This window comes from Lepidochelys kempii, chromosome 11 (genome assembly GCF_965140265.1).
Source record: "Lepidochelys kempii isolate rLepKem1 chromosome 11, rLepKem1.hap2, whole genome shotgun sequence".
Classification (NCBI taxonomy): Eukaryota; Metazoa; Chordata; order Testudines; family Cheloniidae; genus Lepidochelys; species Lepidochelys kempii.
The window spans coordinates 43,240,480-43,262,475 of NC_133266.1; the positions used below are offsets into that span (position 1 = coordinate 43,240,480).

Here is a 21,996-nt window from a genome sequence, read left to right on the forward strand (position 1 = left end):
GGAGGTGTGAAATATGGCCTAAAGAGAGGCACTGGGCAAGGATTTATAAAATTCAGGTTAACTGGTTTCTTTTACTCCGGTGCACTTGTATACTTCAGACTGAACCTCATCTAAAGAAAACAGCCTTGAAGGAGAGCGATTCAAGCAAAGCTATTGTTCTGATCTATTTTATAAAGGTGAAAAGTTTGATCTCCTACTTGGTTAAAACTCCTAAACGTGTGGAAACTGCAGAAAATCCATGAAGCAAACATTTTGCTGCATGAATTTGCATAAATACACCAGTACCCCCCTAGTGTCAGCAAAGGCTGTGTGATTTGGTAATGTAGACTTACAGGCAACCTGATATTCGGAAACAGAATATATATATATATATATATATATATATATATATATATATATATATATATATATATATATATCAGGGGTAAAAATATACTCCCTGACCGGAGACAACATGAACATCTTTCCTCCGGACCAAAACTGGCTTGACTAAATTATATGTAGGAAAATCCTGTCACAGGGAAAGCCATTTTGAAAGGCCAGGAATGTCTGAACTAGCGTACCAATGACTACCGTCGTCTATAAACCCGAATCTTGCTTTTTAAAGTGGCTATTTATCCCACTGATATGTATCAATCTGGATGAAGACTTTTGTGGACAAATATTTGATTCTAAAATAAATCTATTTTTCAAAGCAGAGAGAATAAAATACAAATATCTATTAAAAATTGCTTGTTCGCATGTTTTTCTAGAGAGGTGTATAAACAGGTTACCAGCAAAGAAAAGGAACTAACGTCAACGCACTCTGTACAATGTATTTGCAGTGGGCTAGCAATATTACCCAGAGTATATCCATCTCGTTCGTTCTTGGGGAAAGGGGCCCCCAAAAACACTTTTAATTTTGACTTTGTGAGTTTATAATGCTATTTCGTACCCTTGGCTCTCGGATATCAATGTGGAATTCCGCTAAATACATCGATGGCACAAAATGGCCCACAGTGTGACAACATACAGCCCCGTAAAATCCGGGTCCTGTGATTTACAGAGGGAGCGGCAACATTTGGAATGAAAAGTGTTTTCGATGTGCTAGTGGATGCAGCGCCAATTCAAACAAATCCCCCAGAGCAGTTTATGAAAATGGCACCTTTTATTTGTGCAATTTAATTTCAATTTTCAACATCTGTGCTTTACAAGAGTGAATTACAAAATATCACTGCTGTTGATACCTCTATGCATGGACGTTGTTGTGTGTATTGCACTTGTGTGACATTCATTTCGATGTCCCTTTGCTCACCTGTAATTCACTCATGTAGAATATTAAAGAAGGGGGTGTATATATTTCAGGATACTTTATTGTAAACTCTATTTTCCATTTGTTTGCACAATTATCTTGGATGCTGATAGGGGAGGATTCGTAGCAATGTCCTAATGTCAAAACGTGAAGAGGAAACACCCAGGAATGTCTGGCGGTTTTGCTCCGATCTGCATATGTAGGTCCAGGGACAATTTTTAAGAAATCAAAGTTTTTTCTGAGCGGCAAATGTCATACACGTGGCTGTTTTCTCCAGATACAAACGGGTTAATTAAACTCACGTAAAAATGGAAAAAACACACAACAGTTAAACAACGTGGAAGATTCCACCTTCGAATTAAAGAAGCCACTGAGCAACCTGTGTGCATTAAAAAATTGAGACTAGTTAGGAAGAAATTATTCCAGCTCAGTTTATTTGTAGGCTATCAGTGAGCTTCAGTTCAGTAGGGGCGCTAAAGCAGTTCTGTTTCTTTTTGTTTGGGGAAAATATAAATTACATAAATTAAAAAACGGATTAGGAATAAATTCCAACACTCCTGGTATATGAAAACCAAGAAATTTAGATAACAGGTAGGGAAGAGGATCTCCCCTTTGTATAGCGCTGGCACCAGAACTTCTGGGAGGACTCCAGAGACTTTAGGACGCAGGCTTGTGTTTTTGTGGAAATAAGCACGCTTCAAACAAACCCGGATTTCTTTTGCATTTTCTTCCATAACTTCTCTGCCTGGGAGTGCGACTCTTCAGCGGGGTTGATTACACGACCAAGTCAGATTGCACAGATGATCTGCCATGCCACGGAAAATAGGGGAAAGACAGGAAATAAAGCTAGAGAGAGAGAGAGAGAGAGAGAGAGAGAGAGAGAGGGAGAGAGCGAGAGAGCAGGCAAAAGAAACATGGCGCTGGTAAGCAGTATGTGCAAAATCCGCAAGGAATTGCAGTAAATTCCTTTTTGTTTGAAGAAAATTTACAACTTGGTAATAGACCTTTTTATGACCTATTTGGGCTCGTCATTGGCTGAGGCTGGTCATGTGCAGGCAGTGATGGCTTTCATGGCCTTTTTCCTGATTTCCCTGGCGAATTTCCCCCTGCATTCTGCCTTCTGAGAGCCTCAACCCCTCTTTTTCTAACCTTTGTCTCCGATGAGGTGTATTATAGTCGCTATGATGTTTGTGTACTGATCCATTTTAGATCAGGGCTCTTTAAAAAAAAACTCGCCCGATTCCTGCGGGCTGCTACCTTGTCAGCCTCCAGCTATTTTGAGGACTCATAAGCGAGCATCTCGCTGCCGAGCGGCAAGGTCCCAGTCTGCCAGGCTGGCTCCCGGAGCTCTCTCCCTGTACCTGTTAGCCCCATTGTCTTTTGCCTTTTTATTTTATGCGGCTCGGATTGCTACCAACCAGTCTAATGGATTACAGCGATCCTCCTCGGCTCCCCTGCCTTCTTCCAGTGCAGCAAGCGGGTAAGGAATTCATTCATTTCTGCCTTATTACAGGGCTCCCCAGAACCCAGACGCCACCAGATGACTTGAGAAGTCATAAAAGAAAGTGTTCGGGACAGTAATAGCCGTCGCATTCATTTAGGCACTCAGATATCTTCGAGTCTAGGTCACTAACTGCACTGAATGTGGCTGCTAACTGCCCCTGCCTGTTTTGTCACCTGTCTGAGAGGCATTTTCTGATCCTTTAAGCCACAAGCAAGCACCACTTTCAAAACTATTTTTATTGGGGTGTATTTGGTCTTGTTGAAGGGCTGTCTCGAAGAGCAAGCTCTAGGAAAATGTGGCGAAGGTGATCAAAATACTCTGCTGACTGCCGAAGCAGGAAGTTTAGTTGAAGCAGAGTGTACGCTACTCAAAGATAGAGAACAGACAATTTAATGTGTGTGATATTCTTTGCTTTGCTCCAATAAAGGGCTTTTTGACGCATTGCTTAGTCTAATGATTTTGTAGTGTGCTCCAGATTATAGAATTCATTTGCATAACTACAGATTAACAGGTGTTTTTCTGACCAGAATTTTGGTCATTAATAATTTGCAACGCTGAATGACACATGAAAGTTATCAGTGTTGAGCCTGGATGAATAATGCTATCAGTTCTCAGTTATTTTGGATTTATGCTGTTAGCAATTTACGAGTGACGTTGACACTGAATATAAATATTTTACAGCAACTCTTCTCTCTATGCTTTTAATTATATCAAACCATAAAGGATGTGTATGTGATCTGATTATTTCTTGCTGCTTAGCTTTATTCATCACAAGGCAGAATTTTATAATAATGAAAATATAAGACTCTGAAGTTAATGAATATTTCAGAATTTAAAGAAGCTTTGTAGTAACTGTCTACTGTGTGTTTAATTTTCCAGGGCTATCTAGGGCGATTTTTTTCCAGATCTATATTGTCTTGATTATATTTTATTAATATATTGCATACCACGTATTATACTGATACAAGGAATACACATAAACGTACTCACGTATACCATTTCTAGAGTTGTAAACATACAATACAATACAATGCAGTACAACAGTTCTAACCGTACGATTTGTAAATGGTAAAATTACATATATAAGTTAATTATACTTTTATAAACAGATTAATTTAAAAATATATAGATATTATACATAAATAATATATATTTTCTGTGTTATGCAAATATTTATAATCTACCTATTACAAACTATATTTTGAAATGTATATATAATAATTATGTAATTGTTTATCCTCAGTGATAGAAATGTTGTATTGCATCTAATGTTTACAATTCTGGGAAAAGGTCAAGACATATTATATAATATATACATAGAACATTTTACAACAGCATTATTTAGGTGACAAGCAATCATTTATGATGTCAAATATAAGCATTGTATATAATATTCAGAATTGATTATGAAAATAGAAAGGATTCTACTGGGTTCAGGACAGCTATTTTGAAGCCTTCAGAATTAAACAGTGTCAATCCCTCACTGTGTGTGCCTTCCAATAGGTCTACTATCCCATAAGCTTGCTATAAAGAGTAAAGTGAAGACTCTTAACTTTCTGGTGCTTTATATGTTTCCTTTCGCAACACCATAATTACGTTTGATTTAAAAGGACAGGTTGGGGAAATAACTTCTGACACAGCAACAATTTACAATATCAATTGGAAAAATATGCATTAGCTAATAATTTGTTTCTCAGAATGACTCCTCATGTGATATAGTTATTAGTATAGGTAATATTATGCAGTCGATTAGTAATAAAACTCTAAAATTTTGTAAAATTCACTCTCTTAAAAATGTTTTCAAATTATTAGCAGCTTCTGGGTGGGTGGGGAGAATACCCTATAACTTTGCAAGGGCGAATTTTAAAAATATGCTCATGTATATATTATATATACAGATAATGGGTTTGTATTTATATACACACCCTTTGAACAGTTTCTTTGGTACTTTGTGGCTTTTTTCCGAAAAGGGACGGCATTCAATTCTCTTTACCTCTCTCGATATATTTCTGTTCTTAAAATACACAAACACACACATGCTGCTAAGTTTGTGTGTGTGTGTGTGCTTCTAAATTGCAAACATTTTAAAGAAAGTATATGTGTTTATCTGTGTGTCTATTTATTTGGTTGCAAAGTGTTCATAATGTAACATGAAGCAGGTGTGAGAAGTACAATGTGAATATTGATTTCTATAATTAATTTAATCTTTGAAAGGAAATAGAGGATTCATTAAATAGACGTTAATGGCGTACACTCTGCAAAGAATAACCATAATCAAGGAAACTGCAACCAGGAACCAGTCGTGCTATCCAGACCTCATTAACACTCGTTTAATATTTAAAGATAAAGTTATAGCCCATGCTTCATTTTTGTAAGTAAATTCCCTCACTTTTTGTCTAGAAGAAAAACCTAGATGAATGAGCTGAGTGAGTGTCCGTAGATGCTTGGTGAATATCCTTGGGGGGCGGGGGGATGCGAACATAAAGCACCTAATAGGAAAAATTAATACAAGATTTTTTCCCTGAGCCTTAGAATCCAGCGATTTGTTTATTTTCCAATCATGTTTTCTCGAAGAAATATATTTCTCATGGACTGCTTTATGAGCTCTTGGGGCAGAAAAAATCAGAACAAAGACAGTATTTCACTCCTTGGCTGGCAGGCAGCTGTTAAAGGTATTTACTGCTCTACTGCAGTGCGGCAGTGAATGCTGCTGGCAGTGTTAGAGGAAAAAAACTGGAAGTTAAAGGAAAAGATGAAGCACAGTAAACATTTCAACCATTCAGCTCGGTACAGTTTGTACTAAGAATCACCAAAGTAGATACGATACAACAAAATATATATTTCATTGATGCACGTTGTCAATTTTGCTTGTTAAAGGGAGGAATCTCAAATCTCTAATTCTAAAAGGGGAAATAACAAAATAATAAAAGCGTTCTACATTCTCCAAGAAACATGTGATTTCCAGTGTCTGAACTTAGTTTGCCAATCAGAGGGAACCGGTGATTATATCAGCTCCCATGAAAAATGATTTCAAGTGCTTGCAAAGGTGAAGGTGGGAAGAAGAACAATTTATTTTGGCAGGCTTTAATGAAAAGGAAAACTGCCCAATGTTTCACATCTATGTATGCACTCTTACCTGTTTCATTATTAGGAAAGATGTTATTTTTCTCTAGTTCTCTCTCTCTCTCTCTGTTTGTGCATACATACGTGCATTCTGATAATGGGTGTTTATATTGTATGTGTAGAGATAGATAGACAGATAGATCCATCTACACTATAGGCAGGTATTGGCTAATAAATTTTTAAAAATTGAAAAATAAACCCAAGCAAGTTGGAAAAAAAATGGAAAAAAAGCCCAATGCGCTTTTGATTCTATATTTGCTAATGTTGGACATTCTTTCATTTTCGCTGTTTTCCAAAGGCTCCTATTATACCTGACGTTGGGCCAGAGAGTGTAATCACCTTTAAAGCAGCATCCCGCACTGCCTGCAATGGGGAGTTCTCCTTCAGAGTAGCTGGCAAAATGTGCCCCGGCGTTCACTCCTTTGTCAGGAAAGAGACAGGTTTACTTTAAACATCAGTTATTTGTTATTTTCAGTCCTATGCTTTTTTCTCCTCCTGGCATTTTATTAGGCCAGAAATCAATAGAACTACTCGAAGAGTAAGGTGCCACTCAAAGTGAATAAATTGGCAGAGTCTGCCCCTAAGTACAAGGAAGATTTTTTTTTTTTTTGCAGATGAACATATTCCTTCCAGATGTTTGATATCTTTTTGTCTTTCAAAGCTATACAATCATATTCTGCCTTTTGCATCGGCTTTCTCAGTTTTTGTGTCGAAAATAAGCTATAATTCCGATGAGTGTTGGCATGCATAAGCATTGGGACCCCAGAAAACAAGGGCAAGAACCCGCCCCTGCGGGTTATGTGATCCCTGGACTCTTGCTTATCACTTCGTTTGGATACAGCATATAGAAAAATCAAAGAGGAGGAGAGGTAGTATCCCTTGATTTATGTGGTAATGTTGTAAACCATTTGGAGAACTGATATTTTTATGTGTTTATCTGTGTAGTGCGAATTAACTCATCAGACTTTATCTAGGCTACGTCAAAAAGGCCAAGTTTTCAGAAAACATTTTCCCCACAGACCCTCTCCTTCTCCCTCGGTGTCCGCCGTCCGCCCCCGATCATTCAAAGCTGTCTCACTGGAGAACCTGTCCCTGAGAAACCAGGAGGCCTTTCTCCCTGGGTGCGTGTAACCACTTTGTTTTCCGGCCTCTCGTCCAGGAGAAGGCGCTGTAGGACAAGCCTCCGTTTTCTGTCTTTAAGAATTGCCCTTAGCTTAGCCAGAGAGTAAAACTACTGCTGTTTCGCAGTCACAGGGAGACCTCCTTCTACATGAGCTTCCACCGTGCCTGAGCCTCACAGGAGCATTGCCAAGTGCATATTACGCTCGCCCACGCTTTCATCTGGCAATCAGCAGAAACAGCCATCAAGATACAATTCCTGATGACTATTTACAGTCGGGAAAGACTCAGATGCGTTTTTCCCTTCCTTTGGCCCTCCCAGGGAATCGTCCAGTGTACGATGCAAACCTTTTGTAAATGGGGAAATCCGTTTCCTTTATCACATCCATTTTGTCCCCCTCAATCCGGTTCGACAGTGGGTTGGTAGGACCACTGTGATTAACGCTGAGATAGTCACTGATGTAATGAAGTTGCACTGATCATCATCAACTGAGTCATTAAACTCTTGATGCTGACCCTTCTTCAAGCTACACTCAGCCTCCCTTCCCACCCTCCAACATACACCTCAACAGGGGGCCCAATTCTCTGAGTCAAATCTACCTAAAGGATATGAGAAGAGCACTATACCTCCCCATACAAAGAGCTATTCACTGTCTTGCTAGCAGTGCCCAGTCTGCTGCAGGCCACTGACATTTAAAACACTACCAGCCTCCACTATCATCACGTGCAGTCCTCATTTATGAGGGTATATAGGCTGCCTTTTGTACTATGATTCACCAGTGCTCACGATTAGGGGCTCTCCAGTGTCATCAGCCAGGTCTTTGATGTTGTTCAGTCACCGTTTCCTTTGCTCTCCTTTTGATCTCGGCTACAGCACCCCCTACTGCATTTCTCCTTCAGTCTCACTTTGGGCTAGTACTCCCACTTATCTGTCTACTCTCCTCTCTCTGACAGTGGTGGTAAAAGCCCATTCACCCACAAATCGCCCTGTCTCCTTCTCTGGTGCATCCTTCAGGGTTCAACTTTCACAGTCATGCCACAAGTATTTGTACCAGCACGACCTTCCTGGTCACTTAGCTCCCTCCCTTCTTTCCTCAGTGCCCTTCAATGGTATAGACACAGTACATGGTGAGCCTGGTCTCCTACAGCAGCTCTCACACCCTGTGGACTCCATGTAGAGCTCCACCTCATCCTCACTCCTAACCCTTACACCGGTTCAGATGTTCAGCGAGAGTCAACGTGTTTGACCTTTTGATCTTCCTACTCAACCCACTTTCCCCGCTCACTGGCACTGTTCGCTTTACTTGTTTCCAAAGGCTTACTGCTGGGGATGAGGACCTCTACTTTCATAGGCATTCATTGAAAGCCCTCACATCTACTTTCAAGAGCAGTACACATTCCTATATCTGGATAAATGTTGATAAAATAATGTAACCTAGTTTATTGGCCATCATAAAGATCGCACAATAGGTTGAGCTGAAAGCTTTGACGCAGGTGATATAGTAACATCACAGCTCCTGGTCGCATTTAGATTGTAAATTCCTCGAGGTAGGATCCTTGTCTGTATGTCCACCAAGTACCATAAAAGCCAGTCGCACTCTATACAAATCATTACAGTAATCCCACTCCTTTATCGTTACTATTTCTAGTGTTTTATTGTCTCTGTTCCATTTTAAGATCAGCAACATCCGTATCTGAAAAGCAGGTACTATTCGGAATCCTCCAAAATCCATTTTCTCATTAGAACAACAAAATCTGCCTTCCGTATTCCCTGACCAGAGCTTTAAAGACACACCAGCATTTCATAATGAGTTCGGCAGGAAGAACTTCATATTTCCTTGTTTAAAATCTGTGGACTGGAGCTATTCAGCAGCATGCAAAGTATCTCCATACCCCAATTAGTAAGATTTATATTCCAATTTACTCTCTGTAGAACTTCTCTATGTACGCCACCTCACATCCCCAGTCTCTCCTAGCTCCCAATTTTTCTGGATCTTCTATGCGTCTTTCAGGATAGTTGAATCACTTGGTTGTATCCATGCCTAAAATTGTTGCTTCCATTCTGATTTCTTAACTGTTAAGGCTAAATAATGTATGTCTTCCAGCCTTTGCACGTGCATTCTGTCTGCTACACCTTTTTAGCTGCTTAATAGTGGTGTGTTGCTTTGAACGGCACAATTTTTCAATGTTCTAATATTTCACTGAGAACCGTCCAGTTGTGCCATGTTTTCTTCCTGATGATGTTCTTTGCCATCTTAGTGAACACACGCGTCCTGTCCCACAGCTTATTTGGTCTTTTTCCTCTCTTTATAGAGCCAAATTCCACTTTATACATTTCTCTTATATTGTCCGGGTTATTGCAAAAGTAGCTAAAGTGATTGTGCATGCCGATAGGGAAAATCTTACACTGTTGATTTATTACACTGTTAATAAATGAGCTGAGTTGACTCATGATCTTAACCTGCCAGATTTTTCAGTTCAATAATGTTTCCCCTCTTTTCTGTACCACAATGATCTCAGTGGATCTCTGGATCTGGCCAGCTCCAAACGCATTTTTCCCTGCTGTATTAAGAAAATATTTCCTCTACAACATGATTCTCAGACTCCATGAGTTGGTGCCTTCATTTTTTGACCTGCCTAGACAATGACGGTTTCCCATTAGATTCTGATCTACAATCACTTCCTCCGCCCTTGCAATGGAACTATTTGTGATTAGCTCACTTTTACCTTTAGGTATCACGTAATAATTACCTGTAGGACTTTCATGTAATTAGCTTTGGATGCTTCAGCTGGTCAGCACTTTTGACGCTTTAGCTGCTGTGCTTTAGTAGGAAGACTGAAATAAACTTGGTATTGATTGTATTCTTCTAAATCGTCTACACAAGGCTCATAATGCTATTTCAGAATGTGTATGCGTATATTCACTAGTACACTGATACATCTCATATAGGGTGTGTGTGATAGTCACTCACCATCAATTCATTACATTGCAGAAAGACCCATAATGTTACAGTGCCCAAGTTATAGTAAGACAAGAACCTGCCTGTACATATCTGAATATTTTGTAGAGATCTGCATTTGTTTTGCTCCCTACAGTTAGCTTTCTGCAATCCCATAGCTGGTTTGATTCTCCATTCCCCTCGCACCCACAAATCCACTTGCAGTCATTTGGTTTGTTAGGTAGACAGGCGATGTAGGTTCTGGCCTATTCTCAGCTAGAAGGACTTTCTCTAGGATTTTGTCCAATTCCATTCTATCGGTCTGTCATTCTCAAGGCTGTTGCTCACGGGGTACGATAGTGCCCAGATGAAGATCTGGAAGAAATAGCCCTTGAGGGATATATTTTCTATATGGTAAGCGAGGATTTAACCCTTCCTGTCCTCCTCATGTTAAAACGATGAACATAGCTAAAATCTCACAAACTGTACTGGCTAAGAATTTATTCGGAACTTCCATTGGTCCATAGCTTTCTTGGAGTAAGATAATATGGTAGTTCCTCTATAATTCGGCCTATCCTTGAAAGTGTGAATATAGCAAACCATCCAGAAGGCTCCTTTGGTCCAAACACAGATAGGATCTAGAAAAATATTATTTTTTGAATGCTTGCTTAGATTGCATTGGTTGATTGATAACGTTTCTTTTGACATTCATTTCTTAATTGCGTCATTAAATAGCTGAATGTAATACCAAAACTGTCACAGTTCTCTCAGGAATCAGAGGCAGTACAGAGCATAAAAAGAAACAAACTATTTCACAGAGTTGTCCTATTTATGAATACACGAAAACTTTATATTTGAATCCAAGTTTTTACCATGCAAAAGCAGAACAGCAGAGTGCAAAATAACCAGTTGTCAGAGAAAGGAAGCAAGAGAGGAACATTATTATAAATAAAAAAATCAGGACTCCTCATACTCTGTGCCTAGTGAAAGACAAATTGTTAAGCCATGCTTAGAAACATAGAGACTATTGAAGAAGATATTCTATGATTCTATGATTCTAAGATAAGATGTAAATATGCCTTTATTAGGCAGATTGCGGACTATGGCGCTAGGTTTTGCTTACAGACTATTGGGTTTCCTGACAATAACAAATACTTAATCATTCGTGCTAGACATTATTCTACCATCTTGAATCTATAGCTGAATAATTTTTGATAATATATGCGGCTGCGATGAGGTTCAGATACGCATATGCGTGATTCGGGGAGAGAAGAGCTCCCTGCTCCATTCAAACACTTTTACGTCAGTTGCCTGTTTCTTTTCAGACCTAGACTTTACTAAAGAAAAGGCTCCAAGCCTCTGCCACGAATCAGCAAACCTCTCCATTTCACCAACGCTGCTGTACTTACTACCTGACGTTCTAATCTGAAAAGGACGCGGTAATATATTATGAATTGGTGCCCAGCTTCCCTTATGCAAAGGGAGGCTGGGGGACTGCTAGTGACATTTGACTTCCTGTGCTTAGAAATCCTCATTTGCTCACTCACACCCTGCTCCCTTCACACCAGAGCTGTTTTATTGTTTTATAGCCCTCCTTACAGCTTCAGTTATCAAAGATTTCATTGTGGCAGGCTTCGCGATTTCTCACTTGAGAAAGCCCCAGCCCCTTGCTGTTTTAAGCAGTTTGGTCACTTGCGAAAGCCTTTCAGACAAACATTTCTTAGAAGCTTCATACATGTGTTGGGAGACTTCAGCTTTCTGGCACCAATCCACAGAGAAACAGTTTAGCAGATTAATCAGTCAAAACCATTTTCCATGGGCGCTTGACCAAAATGCCATAAACTTCCGGTTAAAGAGGGTGGGGGAAAATCCCCTAAATGAACTACGTCTCTTTTCTCCTTACGATTTGCTTCCCAGTCCCTAAGCGCTACATACATATTCAAATAAAGGTTTGAATTGATACTCACAGAGAAATGCTCCTTCTCCCAATAGCTATTTTGGAGAGCTAACTCCACTTTTAAGTCGTATTCCTTGCAACATACTATTTTAAAGGCCGTCATATTGATACAGCTATGACCTTCCGTGCAGCCTTGATATTTTGAACTATTTACATTTTATAGAACAGTTTCAGCGAACCTTTATTTAGTGAATAAAAGTTTAAAGCTGAAGGTTATTTATGGTTCCATAGAGATAGGCCCTGAGTGGCTATTTAGAGGCACGTGATTCCAATAAACTTTGTTTTATGGCTTGAGAGTTGACAAGCCAAAATATAATTCCCACCATAAATTAGTTTAAGAGCATACAAGTGCAGATGCTTCGGTTCCTGGAAGCAGTAATAGGGAAAGTGTTAGCAGGGAACATTCAGCTTGAATCCGAACATCGAGACATTTCTTCTTTCAGGTCCCCCACTTCCACTGGAAAAGCACACAGTAAGTCCGTTATTACTCTTCATACGACCAAAAACGTGATCGAGAGGCTCCGCTGTTTTTATGCTTCCTGAAACTAGCCCTGGTATTATAAGGATTGAATCAGATTTACTGTAAACATGGACGGGTACAGTTCCAGTAGCTAGGACTAGGCAGAGAATGGAATTAGGTTGCTTTTCCATGTTTGAGATTTCTGATTATAATGTAGTATCTCATTCTGAAACTAACCCTGTTCTACCCCGGGAAGGTGTTTTTTTAGTGTTTAGCTGCCGAGATTCCACTCTTATTGCAAGTTCTAGCTGTTATGCTTGAGGAAAACCGAGTAGTGCAGCAAAAAAAAAAAAAAAAAAAAAAGGCGGGGGTGGGGGCGCTTGGAAAGCTATATATAGTGAACTATTATTACCAAGTTAATTGCTTTGTATATTAATAGAACACTTCTCCAAGATGGGGTAGCAATGCAATGGATGATGCAAAATAGTTGTTAAAAATAAAACCAGACCGACATTTTCTCCTTAAGCATATATGTTTTAATGAGCATCAGTCTGAATGCACGTAAATTTTGGTTTAAATTACTGTTTAACTCTATTTAATTAAAAAAGAAAAGAAAAGTGAAGGTGAATTCTACTAAAATATACCCTCTGGTAATGCAGATGAAGACACCTTGGTTAATGTTTGGATAATTACTGGCGGCCTTAAAGGGTATGGATATTGGAGTAACTCCTGTCATATTGAAATAGAATTATAGTTCCTTCTAGACTCAGAATGGATATGATGTTTTCGTGACGTGTTGCCACACGTTATAGTTTGAGTTATCAAAGGTGGACCTGAATACCTCATTTGAATGTGAGTGAATTACAAAAGAAAAAAAGGCCTTTGTTATTCTTTTTCCAATGGTGAAAGTAGAGGGTTTTCCTCCCCTTTCCCTCTTATCTGAAATAAAAAGGATACAATATGAACAGTAAATGAACAGTGAAAGTAAAACCAGCACACTTCAGCCATTGGAGAATATTATTCTTATTTCTACTAGCCTGTTCTCAGAATTTGCCATCACCTTTTCTGCCTATTGACAAGCCTATTTACAAGTATACAAGTCATATGTTTCCATAAATGTTGTAAAGAAATATTATTAATCTATTAAATATAACAAAACCAAACCTTTTTATTGCAACAGGTTCGACACAATGGAAAGACGTCAACAGTAAGTAACTCCTAATTTCTTACAAAATTAGCATTGCGTGAAAACACTGATTCTTTTCCTTAGACTGGGAAAATCAGAGAAGAGATGCCATTTTTACGTGACTACACAGTTGTTTTATTTGTATACAAAGACTCTTGGGCTTCAATTTATTTAAGCCTGTCCTCGTGCATGTTATAATCACATACAATATTAAAAGTTGATGGGCAGTTTCTTTATAGATAATTACAGTGCAGTCCAGGTGCTAGGTGTCATATTATGCTGCTCTTAAGTAGCATAAACTAATTAGCAGTCATACCATTTTAACGTGCTCGAGCTATACAGCGCCTCCCTGTGCAAATACTGAATGTATCATGTTATACCACAGTTGCTCATAAGCTTGGCTACTCCTCTTTTTCCGGAAAGGATTCAAAATACAATTGCGTTTGTTATCTAATTTTAAACTCGTTTGGAATGGCATAATGAATGAATGGCATAATGGCATTTGTATGTTGTTAGCATTAGTGAGCTGAGTTGTTTGCCTAGTGATGTAATTATATTATTCTAAGTAGTATCACTGATCCTTTGATTCAATTAAGTCTTTTTGAGCCAGTGAAAATATGACATTTATTTAAATGACACCAGGAAGTGGAATAGAGCTAATATTTGAGTTCAGTGGAGGAACATCAAACGTTACTGATTTTCCAATCTTTGATCATTCAAAATGAAATGAAACACAAGGGAATATTAGGGGGGAAAATCTGTGACGAAGACAACAACTAAATCTAAAGTAGAAAACGCTTGTTTTTGACGCTTTATGACTGAAATAATGGCAAAGGTCTTAGTTAAATGCATTTTAACTTCATGCTTCAGTAGAAGATTGACTTGTTTTTTCTAAGAGAAAAATAAAGTCTAAGATTGCTAAGGATTCATTAAACTTAAATTTCCTACCATTTCTGCAAAGCGTGAACGGAATGGGGTAATGTGCAGGAGTGGAACTGTGCTTATTTATATTTTTCTCTGCTTCCTTTCCATGCAATCTGACCAACGACCTCTTTTACTTCTTAATACCAGGCTGATCGTTCTGACGTTGATTTTTCATGGCAATATTATTTTTCGAATTCTCTCTGACTGAACTACGCAATTGCCTCTGCTGTAGGGTTTTTAATTCCCTTCCATAGGTAATTTCTCTTACACAGCTCAGCCCTGGGTTGCATGAATGCTCTTGCCATATAATTCTGTGGCCGACCCTAAATCTATGGATTACTTTCTTTTTACAAACCTACATTTAGCATACTGATTATGAACCAGAATACAAAAAGGCTGATAGATCAAAAGCATTTGTATGGGCAGTTGAACAGGAGGTGAATATTTAACGCTTTTGTTCATCAATAACTCTTTGGCTTTGACCTGTCTGAGCAAGTCGTGCAATAAGGTGAAACGCAGGTCACAGCGTCTAACAAATATGAAAATGGGCACTATTTAACAGAATATGGAGGTGATTCTTCCAACGCTATCGATCCTTTCTGTTCAACACTATACACGATTTTTGAAAACCAAAACTTTCTGCTGAGCTCTGAACCAGATTCTGGAGCGTTGGCTTGTTGAGCATATTGAACTGTTAAGCGTTTTATAGTTAAGCACTATTAATAAAAAGAGCAAGCAAAGAAGCTATATTAAAATATTTAGATGCAAATATCAGCAATCCGGAACAGTTGATTTTGCTCAGAAAATCGTTTGGAGTTGCACTTGCTGTTGAGTGCTTAGCACCGCCATAATTAGAAAGCAGATGTTTAAAAATATCTTCCCCAAACACATCAAAAGTAGACGTTAAATGTAGTGCATCCGATGAAGTGAGCTGTAGCTCACCAAAGCTTATGCTCAAATAAATTGGTTAGTCTCTAAGGTGCCACAAGTACTCCTTTTCTTTTTGACGTTAAATGTGTCATCGAAGCAAACCTTACTTTGATAAACGCAATACCCCCGAAATATGCACGCACACTCTTGTTTGTCCTGATGTTCCTTGTACTAAATAGCTGAAGGAGAAGAGGTTGACCACAGGACAGCACTGAGGAGCTGGGTCAGACACAATTCATGAACTTTTGTACTCCTGTGTGCTGCTGTCCACAAAGTAAAAATAATGAAACTTTGTGATATGTTTGTAAATGATTTAGAATGACCTCTCGCCCTGTCCTTCACCATAAACGCTACCGCACGGGAAACCTGAAGAGAGTGTCTAAGCTGAGAATTTTGACGATAGGTTCACATTTCGCTAACAGGAATAATAGAGACAGCATAATGTGATGGAGATAAATTTGGAAACTATTTTAATAAAGCAAAAAAGTTATCATTTAAATTTCTTTTCACCCATTTCTCTCTCTCTCTCTCTCTCTCTCTGTTGCTTCCTTTTTTATTCCTGTTTCGATTAAAAGAAATCCTTTGGGGGGGAAAAGTGATCAAATTAGGTAAAATTTCTTCAGATCCATAGCCTAAATGTATAATTCCTCTTTATTTTTCATTTTAATTTTTTAAAATAGCTTAATTTGATTAGTAACATCCATTGGCTTTAGTGGAAATTTAAATGACAGAGCATCCGATGCAGTGGGCTGTAGCTCAGGAAAGCTTATGCTCAAATAAATTTGTTAGTTTCTAAGGTGCCACAAGTCCTCCTTTTTCTTTTTTAGAGCATCTAAAGTCATAACCAGATCTCACTGATCATTTGTAATAATGTTAGTAGAAATTTGTGGCTACAAATTCTTACAAAGTTATAAAGATCCATTTCATCAATAATAATATACCTGACTCTTTTCTGAAATCACATCCTTCATGAAATCCATATTTCAGAACTTTATCACAACAAAATAGTTTGCATTCCTCAGAAGACAGTAAGGAATAAAGAAATTGCAATGATCCTGGCTATTATATTGTAGATGAAAACAGAATGTTATTACGTTGTCTATATATACCCTGTAGAACCGAATTTGTGTGGTATTCACATAGTCACAGATTCGATTCTAGGGGAATATATGGTCGATGCAAAAACTTCACCTTTCTGCAAATGGTTAGAAGTTTAAATATTGAAGGTATCAAAAGACGTGCGTGCTGAATACTGGGAACTCTAAAAGTTTTGCTGCCTCTATCATATTTAACTACTCAGTAGAACAATGCTTAATATCTATTTGTTGTCCAGTAGTAACTATTACTAATAGTCTGTTACTTTAATAAGTTAATCACATGATCAGTACAAATTTTCTGGAAAATACCAATTAACTAATTAATCATTTAAAAGACACTTAAAAAGTTAGTTTGATATGCCAGATGTTAGCAAAATTTTCATATCAAGTATACAGATTTCATCCAAATATTTATGACAATAGCATCGGAAGGATTCGAAACACTGAAAGGTATTTACTTGTATCCCAAGAACGCTATTGACGAATGAAGACTGCATTTATCTAATTACGTCTGTGAATTTTGTATATAAAGTTAAATGCCATCTCGAGTTCAATTGATTGGACTTTAGTGATTAAAAATGAATGTTTCCTTGTTATCTGCGTGATTTTTTTTAAAATATTGAGACTTGCAAAGTGAAGTAGAAGTTACTGATTGCCTAATTTTATTCAACAGAACTAGATTCTGGTAACTTTTGGATGACCTCTGCAAGACAAAGACAGGACAAGTCTATTGTACATCATATTACCCTCTTCTTTGATGTCTTTTCTTTTTCTTGTTTCCTTATCAATTTCCTTCCCCTTAATGCTATTTTAGCTTCTCGGTCTTTATTTATTTCGATATTTTGTTTGACAAATGTAACAAACCATGTTTGAAATTATTGCTGGTGAATTAGACTAAAGGGCATCAAAGGTTAGAAAAGTCAATTCAGACAAAAAGCTTGATTTACCTGAGGGTCAATGAAGCGGTCATCGCTTGATGAATATTCTTAACATATTAATATCTGCTTTTGAAAATAAACTATATTGAATTTTGGTCACTTGATTACACGTATATTTAGTTAAATTGGTGGAAATTATGAGATGCACACAAATCCGGTGATAAACTCCCTGCCTCCCTATTGGCTGAGCCAGTCACATGGATACCTAACTTTATTCAGTTGACAGCAAGTAGGAGGGCTCTATGGAAGGAGAAAAAAAGACAACACGAGAAAAATTAGTATTTTCTACCTTCAGAAATTAATGGCCATGAGTTCGTATATGGTGAACTCTAAGTATGTGGATCCTAAATTTCCTCCTTGCGAGGAATATTTACAGAATAACTACTTAGCTGAGCAGGGCTCCGACTATTACAGTGCATCGCAGGGCGCTGATTTTCAGCATCAGGGAATCTATCCACGGTCAAACTACAGCGAGCAGCCCTTTAGCTGTACCAATGCCCAAGACTCTGCAGTGCAGCCGCGGGGTCATGGACAGGAGCAATCCGGCCCACCGAGCCACTTCCCCGGTCAAGCAGAGCATTGTCTGCCGCCTCCAATATCCAACTCGCGAGCCTGCAGCCAGCAGCAAAACCTCAAAACCCCAAACGGGTCAGCAATTAAACAGCCAGCAGTAGTTTATCCCTGGATGAAGAAAGTCCATGTTAACTCGGGTAAGGATTATTTTCCTACTTTGCTCTTCTACCCCGATTAAGCTAATCCGGTTAGATGTTTACTAAAGTCCTTCCAAGGCTAGTACGAGATGAGGTTTTTAAACTGAGGTAGCCAATTATACTCGTCATAAATTTTTATTGCAGAGGAAGCAGGCCGTTGGCCATGTGGCTCTTTTCTGTGCAGGAGAAAACTCCATTTTAGGAGCATGGAAGAGATTTCCAGAGTATCTATCTATATAAAGACTGAGGAAACATGCACGCCTGTTGTAGGGAAATGTGATCAGACATAGCAGCCACTTGGTAGCCTGGGAGGTTTGTTTTATGAAGTGTAACTAGAAAGCCAAGATTAGATTGTTTAAAGTTATACGTATTTTTTCCTCAGTGAATCCCAATTCCACCGGAGGGGAACCTAAACGCTCCAGAACAGCCTACACAAGGCAGCAAGTCCTAGAACTGGAAAAAGAATTTCATTTTAACAGGTATCTGACTAGGCGTCGTCGTATTGAAATAGCCCACACTTTGTGTCTCTCTGAACGCCAGATCAAGATCTGGTTTCAGAACAGAAGAATGAAGTGGAAAAAAGACCACAAACTGCCTAACACTAAGGGCAGGTCTTCCTCATCTGGTTCAAACCAACATTTACAGACTGTTTCCAAGGACCATCAGACGGACTTGACAACTTTATAGAAGAGGTGAAATTTTCCATTTCATCCTTTGATTCGGAACTGTACTGTACATAACTGCCATTATCCAAGCAGAACCTGCATGTAGCAGCTAAAGACTCAAGAGGGTCATCTTGCTTTAAGGTACTGTTGTACAAAGGAGACAAAATGACAATACTTCGGACTTTATTTGAATTACCTACGTTAGCACAGCCTAAAAACTCTTCTTACAGGTAGTGGGAAGTGGAAAAATATTAAGTGAGATCTTCGGTCCATAAAAAAGTACTAAATCATTGAAAATGAAACTGTGTTCAGCTTTGAATTTTAAAGTTGAGATTTAATGCTTTATTCCGGTATTTTGCTTTTGTTGCCTTTTCTGCCCCATACAATTTTGGGATTATGCGTTTGGGCAAATTCAAGACAGAAATCTATGGCTTAGTCTTTTTATTTAAACTAAGGAGACTAGTATTTGTGAACTTTTTGTGCTGCTTTACATTTCATGGTGTGATGAAAACACTTGCTCATTTCCATAACACCTCAGAACAAATGCATAGACATGAAGTGAAAACGGGTTATTTTTTTCTGCTTATGTTAGCGTATTTATTTATTGTTAATTAGAAAGAGGAAGAAGAAAGAAAGAAAAGAAAAACAGTCAAACCAAAAATACTCAAGAGGAGAGGTGAAATCCAGTATTCCTTCTTTTCTGTATCCATATGCATCATGATCAGTTAACCTGAACATACAGAACTTTTCTGTCTCTTTTACTGATTTCCTTTTCTGTAAATAGGAAAGCGTTCCTAAATCTTAAAAATGTATCATCAAGAAGTTACATTCTTTATATTGTATTTTAAATGCCTGCTTTATTCGGCGCTATACTTTAAAGCAGCGTTTCCTAATTTAAGAAAAAAACAAACAGAAAGCTGTAAAATAGATAAATAAACATCCAGAGTGAAAACCAAAGCGATTTCTGGCATTATTTAAGCCATTCTATCTTCATAATAGATGACATACTCTTTGCTTCATGTCCTATTTTTAATTAAAGTATTGTTTTTAGGAGAGATGGGAAATATGATTTGGGGAGGGGTGTTCGTTTTTAAGAAGAAAAATGAGCTTGGATTGAACGTTTAGAAATGAAATAAAGTTATTTTCAGGGGAAAATGTAACGTTTTTATAATAACTGAACAAATCTAATGTACTTTGATTTGTTCGGGGTTGTCTTTTGCACCACTGAAAAGTTTTTATCAATGAGCCTTTCTTATTTCTTTTCTAAAATGCTAATAAACTGAGCAAAATCAACTTGCCCTCTTAACTTACACCTTAATATAGACGGATTTAAAGATCAGTCCATTACTCTTGCACTCTGAAAACAGTCAAGAGGTTATACCAGTGCACCAGCTATTTTAACTGGACATTGCTTCTATTTTTAACCTAACCTTCTTATTTCTATACAAAGATATAAAAGAGAGCCATTTCTGAGTTATTTCGAAAGTTCAAAAGTGTATTCTAGTTGGACTATGTTGACAATAAACTACTATCTGGACATTTTACTTGAGAAAACAGTAGGAAAAATGATTTAATATAGGTTAGAAATTAAAAAGGCAAGAGCTTCAAAAATAATTTAGTTGGCAAAATTAACTGTGGTCAGGGATTAATTTCTGCCCTTTGCTCATCCCTAGAATTCAGTAAAGTATCTTACGAGCCTTGGTCTTTTGTATTAGAGCCTGGAGACAATTCTTTGTTCTTCCTTAGGGTTAGCCTAGTTCTCAGACTTGCACATGGCCATACTTGAATCTCCACGTCGTGATATTAAAGATGGATATTCCTGCATTATTCGCATCATTGTTTCTAATACAAAAAGCACAGAGTTCATACATAGTAAAGACGTCTTTTTTCTGAAGCTTTCACGTTGAGAAGCTGAAAAGGTATTTTACTGAAGTTCGGCTAAATTGCAGAAACAGGTTCATCCAGAGGACAAATTTTCTATTCGATTAGCTGTATTTCAGCCGGGAAGAGTGACCTCTAAACCCTTAACCTTTTGGACCCTAACTACTCTTCCTTTTTTCTAACATGGAGAGCAGTTAGATGCAGCCTTTGGGAAGGGCTTTCCTCAGACAAGTTTCGAAGTTGCTGAAAGCAATTCTTTTTAAAATCAAGGTTAACTCTACACAGTTGTCACAAATCATGTATTTTCTGTCAAAATTAATCTGAAAAAGAAGCCCCGGTTAGTCTGATTTAAGATAAATCCTGCTATTGTTTACCTAATGTCTGTGCTGAGCACATTGTGAACCATGCAGACGTTATTTTGCGGGGGAAGTCCACAACTTTGGCTTCCTTTGTGTAATATTCTTTAAAGTAACTTGCTCAGAGAAACAAATTCTTGTTTTGTATGTTTTAGGTTGAGATGAATACCTAAAGTGAAAGGGTCAAATTCTGCTCTCAGGTGCAGCCTCTCCCCGCTCCCCCTTTGAAATCTACTGAAGTAAAACAAGGATATATCTGAGAGCAGAAGTTGACCCATTGTCTTTTGAAATGTTAATATCTTCTGGACGAATGTTTGGTTCAGACACAGCTCTTAAAATCCTATGTGCCAGTCCAGTTTGAGCAGGAATTTAAGTTTACTTGGTTACAATCACATTAGTAAACTCTGAAAATACTTGAATTGAGGCACCAGTGTACCAAAATATGTTAGTTATATTTCTGCCAGTGTTCTGAAGGTTCAGGAATGTAAATTTCTGTGTACCGATGACTACAAACACTAATTTGCTGTTATCCCCGTTTTACTCCATAGAAAAGACAGAAGTGTTTTTAACTCTCCGGAGAGGTTACGTTATATAGCTTAAGAAGTAAAGACGTTTCTTTTTGCTTATCACGGATACTATGTTGTGTAACCTTTTGTTATAAGAATGCATTGTCCAACAATACTATGATATCTGTCAGCGTGTGGATCTTTTTATGGACTTTATCAATGTTTTGCTGCCATTGATTAAAGTATTATTTATACTAACTGTCTCCTGTAGTTTTGATGTAAGTCCTCCATATATATATTTGAAATAATAAAAGGTGTAGAGAAACACATTCTGTTTTGTACCTTGGCCAAATAGTCCTTATCATATGGATCTCCATTCTGTAATCATACAGGCCCTCCCCTGCATAATA

At 38.0% G+C, this 21,996-nt stretch overlaps 2 protein-coding genes across 7 annotated transcripts in view; both read left to right on the top strand.

The window, feature by feature from the left end:
* The first annotated feature begins 2,706 nt into the window (after positions 1-2,706).
* Positions 2,707-21,996, top strand: part of HOXD3 (homeobox D3) — a 42,336-nt gene continuing 23,046 nt past the window's right edge. For 3 of the 5 annotated variants that reach the window (XR_012154302.1, XR_012154301.1, XM_073305938.1), the window contains exons 1-2: positions 2,715-2,771; positions 13,574-13,600. The gene's annotated coding sequence lies outside the window, so the exon portion shown is untranslated. Of the gene's footprint in view, positions 2,772-12,357; positions 12,406-13,573; positions 13,601-21,996 lie in introns of those variants that run through there. The other 2 variants (XM_073305939.1, XM_073305941.1) reach the window with 2 other exon arrangements.
* HOXD4 (homeobox D4) lies at positions 2,712-21,793 on the top strand. 2 transcript variants are annotated; one of them, XM_073305949.1, is made up of 4 exons: positions 2,712-2,771; positions 13,574-13,600; positions 17,204-18,178; positions 18,561-21,793. In XM_073305949.1, the coding sequence occupies exons 3-4, from the start codon at positions 17,770-17,772 to the stop codon at positions 18,863-18,865; spliced, it is 714 nt and encodes a 237-aa protein (XP_073162050.1). In that variant the 5' UTR covers positions 2,712-2,771; positions 13,574-13,600; positions 17,204-17,769; the 3' UTR covers positions 18,866-21,793. The 2 variants fall into 2 exon arrangements, with proteins under 2 accessions (XP_073162050.1, XP_073162049.1); XM_073305948.1 differs by lacking the exon at positions 2,712-2,771 and adding an exon at positions 12,358-12,405.

Coding starts and splice junctions, on each gene's coding strand:
- HOXD4 (XM_073305949.1), top strand. CDS start 17,770: ATGGCCATGAGTTCGTATATGGTGAACTCTAAGTATGTGGATCCTAAA. Junction 18,179..18,560: donor GAAAGTCCATGTTAACTCGG/GTAAGGATTATT, acceptor TTTTTTCCTCAG/TGAATCCCAATTCCACCGGA.